Source organism: Pituophis catenifer, unplaced genomic scaffold (assembly GCF_029215685.1).
Source record: "Pituophis catenifer annectens isolate HBS135680 unplaced genomic scaffold, rPitCat1.0.hap2 SCAF_10, whole genome shotgun sequence".
Lineage (NCBI taxonomy): Eukaryota > Metazoa > Chordata > Lepidosauria > Squamata > Colubridae > Pituophis > Pituophis catenifer.
Window position 1 is genome coordinate 19,261,017 of NW_027256890.1, and position 9,511 is coordinate 19,270,527.

At 47.5% G+C, this 9,511-nt stretch overlaps 2 protein-coding genes across 4 annotated transcripts in view; both read right to left on the reverse strand.

The window, feature by feature from the left end:
* Window positions 1–969: 969 nt before the first annotated feature.
* The window catches only part of TPM3 (tropomyosin 3), a 61,054-nt gene continuing 52,512 nt past the window's right edge, over window positions 970–9,511 (reverse strand). For 2 of the 3 annotated variants that reach the window (XM_070950451.1, XM_070950452.1), the window contains exon 9: window positions 970–1,861. In XM_070950451.1, the coding sequence (XP_070806552.1) occupies window positions 1,779–1,861 (83 nt within the window). In that variant the 3' untranslated portion in view covers window positions 970–1,778. Of the gene's footprint in view, window positions 1,862–3,575; window positions 4,161–9,511 lie in introns of those variants that run through there. The other variant, XM_070950453.1, reaches the window with a different exon arrangement.
* The window catches only part of LOC139321661 (tropomyosin alpha-3 chain-like), a gene marked incomplete at its 5' end in the record, with an annotated part of 12,275 nt that continues 9,531 nt past the window's right edge, over window positions 6,768–9,511 (reverse strand). Inside the window, 2 exons of the mRNA XM_070950454.1 lie at window positions 6,768–7,932; window positions 9,307–9,385. Coding sequence (XP_070806555.1) covers window positions 7,929–7,932; window positions 9,307–9,385 — 83 coding nt within the window. The remainder of the gene's footprint in view (window positions 7,933–9,306; window positions 9,386–9,511) is intronic.

The following is a 9,511-nucleotide window of genomic DNA, read 5'->3' on the forward strand; positions in this document are numbered from 1 at the left end:
TTCGCAGCCGTCTTACTATTTTAACAACTGCAGTAATCCACTTATCAACTGTATCAAAAAAGGTTGCAAAATGGGGGAAAAACTCACTTCAGTGTCTCAGCAAAAGACATTTTGGGCGCAGCTGTGGTCGTAAGCAGAGGACTAACTGTACTGAACACCACCAGCCCCAGTGAAAAGAATGGCATAGAATGTGAAGGATGTGTGTTTTTGTTATATTTTATGCGTCATGTACACGGAAGATGGCATTTAATTTGGTTGTACGAGGTGCAATGACAATAAAGTAAACTAAACTGAAATCCTAGTAAAAGAAATCACAAAGGAGCAGAGGGAATGTTTCTGTTTATTATTCAAAAAAAAAAAAGAGACAATAAAAGACCCAAGCTTTATTTTTTTAGTATCAAAACACTTGATATAATTTCCTTACTCCTCCCTCCCTCCCCCCCACCTCAAATACACACACTGGCTTTGAAAAGCCATGGCAGCGTATACAGTATTTCTCCTATGACACCCCAAAAGGCCTATACAGAGATGCGTTTAAAAAAAATAACACAACCTTTAGGGGATCAAATTTCGAGAGTACAGAGTGTATCTCCCCCATACATCCAGTTTCTCTTCAAGACAGAACGATCAGCTCCCGACTAGAAACAGGACAGGAGAGGGGGAGAGAAAAACTCCCCCTCGTATTCAGGAGCACCCCAAAAAGTTACAAGCCTCTCTCCCTCACAAAAACCCCTTACGCACGGAACACCAAGCACCCAGAAACTTAAACCTAAGTGGGGAAGAAAACGTGGGTTATTCGGATATAGTGTTTTCCTCGAAGTGTCAAGAAATATAAGTGCAGAAAAGAAAGAGCGAAGGAGCTGAAGAACGATTTACATGGGTTTAAAGAAAAGGAAACTTAAAAAAAACAAAAACAGACACACGGACTCCCGATTATGGTTTTTCTTTTAAACACACTTCTTTTGCCCCCCCTCCCCCCCCCCAAGCTGGAAAAAAGGTTATAAAAACACAGATTAAAACAGCAGCGGAGAAAGCACATTCAGCCCAACTTATTTCCTAAAAAACGCCGAATCTAAATATTCAAAAAAAGGAAAAAAAAATGGAAGAAAGGGGAGAGAAACGAGGGAAGGGGCTGGCGTTTCCTTCCGGAAGTGAATGTTTCCCTGGTTAGCGGACGCCGCAAAAGCTTTGCCGGTTGTTCAGACAAACAACGACAGGATTTAAGATTATTCCATCCATCCAATCGGGCCCTGTCCCCAATTCGGCAGGCGAACAAAACAGCGCATCAATTAAAAAGCTGCGTGGTTTCGACGTTGTGCACTGGGGGGGGGGAGCCTGCACAATACGTGTTCGGGAAAGGAGGGACGTTAACCCGAAACACACATATAATTTCATGCCTTAAAAGGGTGCATTTCAGTCGCTCGCTCCCTTCAAATTCTTCCACGGGGGGGGGGGGGGGAATTGGAGGTTGCCTATTTTTCCTTCCTTCCTTCCTTCTGGCTAAACATTTGGACAAGGAAGAAAAAATAAATAAAAGCAGGGCAGAGGCTTTTAAGTTAAGTTGGCCCCCAAGCATTAGGAATGTAATTTATATATGACACTTTTTTCCCCCTCGCCGGAGTTAAGAGTTCAATTTTCTGGTTATTATTTTTCCCCCTTGAAAAAAAAAAAAAAAAAAAGAACAGAGCTGAACTCGGCAGAGAATCGCTGCTCGGGGAGGGGCCGTGGGGTGGAGAGAAAGGGCGGGAGGGGGCTGCCGTCGGCCCCCCCACTTTTTTTTACATGTCGTTCAGATCGAGCAGGGTCTGGTCCAACATCCGTTGTGTGCAGAGATGTTCCTCTTTGGTGCATTTCAGCTTATCTGGAAGGAAGGACAGAAAATGTTAAGAGGGCTCCGAGATTTGTGGCATTCGTTTCCCGACCCCCTACCCCCCCCCCAAAATAGGTGCACCCCTGGCATTGCCATGCTGCCACGCAAAGCTTCGATCGGCGTGGGTTGTGCTTCTGCGTTTCCACCCACCCACCCAGCTCCCACCGGGGATGGTTCTCTCGTTCATATATTAATAACCCCGTGTGGTTGTTGGTTGGCTGTTGTGCCCGCTTGGCCATCCGTTTTGCCCAAAGATAAGGAGAGATTTGTGTGGTGTGCGCTTGTGGGGAAAAAAAAACACACACACAAAACGCAACTTGCGTAATTTTCCTTCGCCAATTTCGGCTGAACCGAGGTTTAAGAAAAATGTCCTTGTCACTCCAATCTTTTACCTATAAAGGAGAATATTTGTAGCTCAGGGTAGAAATGAAGAGTCTTTGGTGCTCTCTGAACTCGGTTGTTTTCTTGCAGGCGTTTCGTGACCCAAACTGAGTAACGTCAACACTACCAGCACTGATGATGTTACCTAGTTGGATCATGAAACGTCCGAAAAGCACCGAGCTCGGAGAACCCCCAAGGAGCCCTCATTTCAATTGTGCTTGCCAATGTTGAAAGTTTCAGTTATTGGTTTCAAGGACAGATTAATCCAGAACTCCGGTTCCAAATCTGGAACCACAACTGAACCATTTCTGGAAGGACACACAAGCACACACACAGCTCCGACAACAAAACAACATTTTAGCTTGTGATGTTTTAGCTTGCGCCGTTGTCCTGCCTTGCAAGGAAGAGAGGTTTTTTTTTTTTAAGGTCTGGGGGCAAAAGGAGCTGTGAGCCTCGCAAAATAATAATAATATGAAAAAAATGCAGCGGAGAGTCCGGAGTTCAGGATCACAATTCGGGGGCGAAGGATCCATTTTAAAAGCTAATCCTCCTCGTAAATCATCAATCAAAACCATCAAGTGCCTTCCCCGGGGAAACAAACCGAGGTTCATAAGAACGCCCACATTGGGCAGGGCACTTTTGTCAGCCTGGCCAGATTGTGGCTTGTTCGTTTAAAATTCTTATTTTTGGGCAGGGACGTCGATCTTGCAAAAGTAGCTGAGCTTGAGAAAGCGTGAACCGCCTGGAATTCTCCCCCACCCACGCAAAAAAAAAGTTTAGCCGACAAAGATTAGAACTCAGATCTTCCATTTCTGGGTCAAAGTCTTACCCCCGTGACCAAAGCCGAAAAGCTTGCCGCTGTGTGCAAAGCAAAAATAAAGTAGGATTTTGAGGGGGGGGGGGAATATATTCCCTGGTATTTCCAACTCCGTAGCAGCAAGGAAGGGGGAAAACACCAGAGTCCGTTTCAGGCCAAACAACGAACAAGCCAAAATTGGAAAACAGCCTTTTATTAAAGCAATAAAGGATATATTTTCCAGTGCAAAAAATAAAAAATAAAGCATGCTTCCTACGCAAACTAGATGCCTCTGGCCGTTTCCAGCTTCCGTATCACCGGCCGGATGGAGCTCCCGTAGCCACGGATCATCCTTGCCTTGTCAGCTGAACCGATGCCAGGGGGTTGAGATACCTACCCAAAGGGGGTTTTGTGTATGTGTGTGGAGGATTTATTTTTCCTGTCTCTCGGACATCGGGTTTAAAAATGATTGGCGACCAAAGAAATAAGGAGACCTCAGGCGTATAACAAGCGGGCCAGTGATTTTTTTTTTATTGATAACACAGGAAAAGCTTAGGAAAACCGCGGACGAGACGACCCATGCAAACCGAGCGTACGGACAAACAGAAAAACACGCGGAAGAGATTTTATAAAGTGGGGGTGGGAAGTGGGGAGTTCGAAGGCAGCAATAGAAGGGGACAGGGCGGGGGGGACGAAAAGGCCTGAATTAGCATCTCTCTAGCACCTCAGGAAAGAAAAATAAAATATTTGTCAAACACACAAACTCTTAAGTTTCCTGTCGTTCGGTTTACAATAAGGCAACGGACTATGTGACGGGCGTACTATAAACTTAGAAAACGTGGCGATGTAGAGTGGAAACATCGTCGGTCGTCGGCTGAAAAGCATTCAATGGCCTTGAGAGAAAACAGGGTGCTTTGTCGTCCCTCCCGTACCCCTTTAGCCTGCAGGAACTGGGTTCCCCAAAAAAAATATTATTTTTTTTTAAATTGGTGGACCGGTTTTTGGATTTTTTTGCGGGGGGGGGAGTGGGTTTTCAATCGCACAGATCATGCAGAGTTAACTTCAGTTCCTTAGCCAGCAGCCGGTTTTTTTCAAGCTGGCTGGAGAGACGGTCTACGGGGGCCACGCAGAAAGGAAGAAAGGAAGAGATTAGGGGAGAAAATTGGGGGAGGGAGGGGGAAGAGAATGAGAAGAGAGAAAGAGGGGAGAAAAAAAAGAGAGAAAGAAAAGGGAAGGTTAGTAGCCCCAGAGAGAAGTGCCCCTCCCCCACTGAGGCATGCTACAATTTCAAATAAATCAGGATTTGGAGTCCTTTTCTCTCCCCCCGCCCCCCAAGGGTGGCTGGAGAGGACCAGGAAACTATATATATATATATATATAGTTTCCTATATATAAACTATATATATATATATATATATATATATATATATATATATATATATATATAAATTTGTATTTGCTGATAAAGAAATAAAGGGAGACTAGTATAGATCTATTTCAAGCTATTTAGCTCTCATCAGCTAGCCATACCCTTAACTCGGATACAACTGCCTAATATGCAGGCAGCCCAAGTTCGAATCCGAATTAAAGTACCAGGCTAAAAAGTGGGAGTTCTAGCTGGGTGACTTTGGGCCAATTAGCAGGCGACGGTGAGTTCTAGTCCCGCCTTAGGCATGAAATCCACTGGGTGACTTTGGGCCAATTAGCAGAAGGCAGTGAGTTCTCCTGCTCATGCCTTAGACATGAAAGCCGGCTGAGTGACTATGGGCCAATCAACAGGAGACGGGGAGTTCTAGTCCCGTTTTAGCTATGGAAGCCAATTGGGTGACTTTGGGCCAATCCCTCCCTCTCACCCCAACCCACCTCAAAAGGTTGTCATCGTGGGTTTAAAAAAGAGGAGGTGTATTTGGTAGGTTCGCTGCCTGGAGGTATTTGTAAAAAATTATAAGTGGGATGCAAATAAATAGAATGGAAAAGAGGGTTTAACCAAGGAAAGTTTGGGAAGAATTGATTTAAAGTTTTCCTGGAAGGAGCCAGCCCTGAACTTGTGATTTTTTTCCAAAATGCCGTGGGAGGCCATACCCCCACCCCCTCTGCAATTGCATCGTTGGTCTGAATGACGTCCTACCCCGCCGAGAAGGGGCACCAAGCTTCTCCGGAACCCCTTAAATTTCACTCCCCCTTCTCCACCCCATCCGAATGGGAAAGAGGAACGGCTTATCTGAAGCCCAGTCATCACTCAAGGCGTGCCACGTTTGGTGGGCCAAAGTTTCCATTTCTGAACGTGGTTTTTCTAGCGTTCCCCTTTCCTCGGCTTCCCTTTAAGTGGGCCGATCCCAAAAGTCACAGCAGCCTTAGAAAATGGGACTTACGACCAGTCCTTGCACTTATGACCATCGTGCCATCCAGTCACCTGATCAAAAATTCGTGTGTTTTGATAACCGGTATGTCCAGGCAGTTCTCGACTTACAAAGTCGACGTAACTCCGAAGTTACGATGGGACTTTAAAAAAAAGCGACTTAGGGTCGTGTTTTTTTCCCCCCACATTTAAAGACCGTTGCACCTTCACTGCGGTCAGGTTGGATCAAAACTCAAGACTCGCTTGGCGACCAACTCGTATTTATGACAGTTGCCGTATATCGCGCGATGCCCGTTTGCAACCTTCTGACAACGGGGAAGCCAAATTCACTTAATAACCGTGAAGAACTATAGAGTGATTCGTTTAACAACCGTGGCCAGAAAGGTCTTATAACAGAGCAAAATTCATTTAACAAGAGTCTGGCTTAGTTAGCAATGGAAATTTGGGGGCTCCATTGTGGGTCGTAAGTCGAGGACTACCTGTATCATAGAACGGGACCCCCAAAAGTGGGCCTTTTATGTTGGGGTCCCCATCTTACAGGTAGACAGGTCCCACGCTCCCCAAAAGCTGGATGATTTGATGTTGAGATGCTTCTCTATTAAAAACTCAATTTTTCAGACCAAAGTTTGCTCTTTTGAGCGTTAGCAGAGCCCCCCCCCCAAACACGGTGTTTATTAGCGTTACCCCAGGGGTGTGAAGGTTTCCCCTTACTGGCTTTTAATACCAATTGTAGTTTTTATTCATGGTTAGCATCCGTAGAAAATATGCAATCCACAAGCAAACCGTGGCAGCAGTGAAAGGGAATTGAGACGCCCGGTGGCGTCAAAACCTTTTGAAACGATTCCGCCCGTCGTATCTTTTAAAAATTTGGGGCGTCAAATGGAAACGTTTTTGAAATTTTGGAGAGCTTGAAGTGTATGTGTGTGTCACAAAACTCAAAATGGTACAGATAGTCCTTCATTTACGACGGGAATCGAGCCCGCAGCTATGATCGTAAGTGACTGAAGGTATTACGGAACCGGATTCAAAGGTACAGCCGTTTTTGTTTCAGTCATTAAGCGAATGCTGTGCTCGTTAAGCGAAGGCAGCCGTCGCTAAGGGAAGGTGTTTTCTCTCATGGGGGTTTGGATATCAAAACCTGGAAATAAATGCCGGAAATGGGGTCGAAAAAAAAACTTCCCAACTGCAGTCATGTGACCGCAGGGTTTGCAGCGATTGTTAACGCCAACAACGGGTCGTTAAGTGGCTCTGTCGTAACTTTGGACAGTCGTAAATTGAGGAATTCCTGTAAATCCACAGCAGCTCTCCCCATCTAACCAGGAAATGGAGGTTTGAAGACACAAATGATACACAAGCCAACATTAGTGCATTTTGCTTATTTTCCAGTGACAGCGATACAACAATGTTGTGTCCCAGGTGCTACACAGCCACAACGGTTCCGAGCTGGGCCCCAATCCGGCGTCGCTCATCTCTTCCTGCAGCAAGCGAGTGAGCAGAGGGAAGGGGGGGGGCTCCCTGCAGAGAAGAAACAGCCCCCCCCACCCCCGAGTAAAGCCACCCAAGAAAAAGTCCACTAAGGCCACAGATCACAAAGGTGCTTGTGTTTCGGAGAGGCGTGCAAGACCGGACATCCGTCCCCCCCACCGGACGGAGGACACTTGTGCAAAGGATGAGCCTTTATACCCTCCGGAATGGGGTGCATGTGTGATTTGGAGAGCGTGGTGGTGGTGGTGGGGAAGAGGCCGGACTAGGAAGGGAGGGAGGGAGGGAGGAAAGAGACTAGATAGATAAATAGGTGGATGGGAAGGAAGGAAGGAAGGAAGGAAGGAAGGAAGGAAGGAAGGAAGGAAGGAAGGAAGGAAGGAAGGAAGGAAGATGGTTAGATAAGATAAATAGGTAGATGGGAAGGAGGGAGGGAAGGAACGAAAAAAGGAAGACTAGTTAGATAAATAGGTGGATGGGAAGGAAGGAAGGAAGGAAGGAAGGAAGGAAAGAAGGAAGGAAGGAGGTTAGATAAGATAAATAGGTGGATGGGGAGGCAGGGAGGGAGGGAAGGAAGGAAAGAAGGAGGGAAGGAACAAAAAAAGGAAGGAAGGAAGGAAGGAAGGAAGAAGACTAGTTAGATAAATAGGTGGATGGGAAGGAAGGAGGAAGATGTTTAGATAAGATAGATGGGCAGGGAGGGAGGGAGGGAGGGAAGGAAGAAAAAAGAAGGAAGGAAGGAGATTAGATAGATAAATAGGTAGATGGGGAGGGAGGGAGGGAGGGAGGGAGGGAGGGAAGGAAGGAAGGAAGGAAGGAAGGAAGGAAGGAAGGAAGGAAGGAAGATGGTTACATAAGATAAATAGGTAGATGGGAAGGAAGGAGGGAGGGTGGGAGGGAGGGAAGGAAGGAAGGAAGGAAAAAAGGAAGGAAAGAAGGAAGGAAGACAGGGAGCCGGATGAATGTTTTTTGTTTTAATAAAAGGCAGACTTCGAAAGCTGCAGGCCGAGCTGCTAAGTGGAGCTTTGGAATCACCAGTTTTATCTGTTTGCAAGAGACAGAGAGAGAGAGAGAAGGAAGGTTTTAGCTCTTAGGGAATGGGGTGTGTGTGTTTGTGTGTGTTGGGGCAGCAAGCAAGGGACGAGGCGAGCAGGAAAAAGGACACAACCCTCGTGCTGCGACAACGGACGGGTGCAGTTAAGAGAAGCCAAGGGTCCAAGGAGGAGCCGAAATCACACCACCATGCAAAGAACAACTCGGCTTTCACAAGGACGCCAAAGAGGTGTTGAGAAGGATTAGACTGGAGCGAGCATCACAACTGACCGGCACCCACAACTTCGACAAAGCGACAACACCCCACCGGGATCAAGGGGATCTCCTGAGACGACAACCTATCTCTCTTTTCTCCACCCGGCGATACACCCTCATGCATTTTCCTATGTGCAGGCAGTCCTCGACGTACGGCCCCAAATTTCTGTCGCTAAGCGAGACATGTTAAGCACAATTTGCCCCGTTTTATGGCCTCCCTTGCCGCAGTTTAACCCCATAGTGGTTGGGTGTTGCTCAGGGGTGGGGTTGAAAAATTTTAGCAACCGGTTCTCTGCCTGGCTGCTGGGTGCGCATGGCCGTGGAGGCCTGGCCCAGTCAGCTTCCTGCATCACGGGGAGTGGGGGTGTATTTTCACCCTCCCCAGGCTCCGGAGGCTTTTCTCCAGCCTCCGGGAGGGCAAAAACGGCCTCCCCCAGAGTCCAGAGGCCCTCCGGAGGCCGGAAACAAGCCTACGCTGCATTTACCTGACGTGGAGACTCCTGGGAGGAGAGGGGTGGGGTGGATGCGGTCAGCCAGTCTTTGCAAATACCAGTTCGGTAAACCAGATTAAAATTAACAGCTGATTTGCCCAAACCGGTCAGAACCAGCTGAATCCCACTTCTGGTGTTGCTGAAGGCTGGCGTGTCATCGTCCCCCACCCCTAAAATGTTGCGTGTCGCCTTTGACATGCACATTGTAAGATCATCGTAGAACAACATCCTAATTCGATCGGACTGGGGGAGGGGAGGGGGAGTCCCCAATTTGCTCGGCGCATACTCCGTGGCGGCCGGTGGGCAGCATCCAAGCTTCAAACAGTGTCGGTGAGACAGCCACAGGCGTGCGGCTTTTATCGTAAGAGGTTAATATCTCCCCCAAAGCTAAGGGTCAAAGGACAGCCATGCGTCCCCAAAATAGAAGGGGTGACCCTTTCAACGGGCCCGGGAATTGTGCACGAGACAGCAAGTTAAATAGCAGAAAGTCAGTCAAGGCACCCCGAGCATTGCTTAACCCCAAAACCCTGCGTCCCCCCTCCGCCTTCCCACACCCCAACACATACACACACACAGCATGCCAACACAAGGCCAACACACTGCAAACGTCGATATTTACATGGAAGTCATATCATTGAGGGCATGGTCCAGTTCCTCGCTTATGGCTTTGTATTTCAATTTCTGAGAATAGAGTTCATCTAAAACAGATTGGAGGGAAGGGGTGGGGGAGATCATCAGAAGGGAGAACAGAGTGGGGAGGGGGCATCGGGAGGGTCAAACCAAGTTGGTTTTCCTCGAGAGAGAGAAAGAGAAGCTAGAAGGGT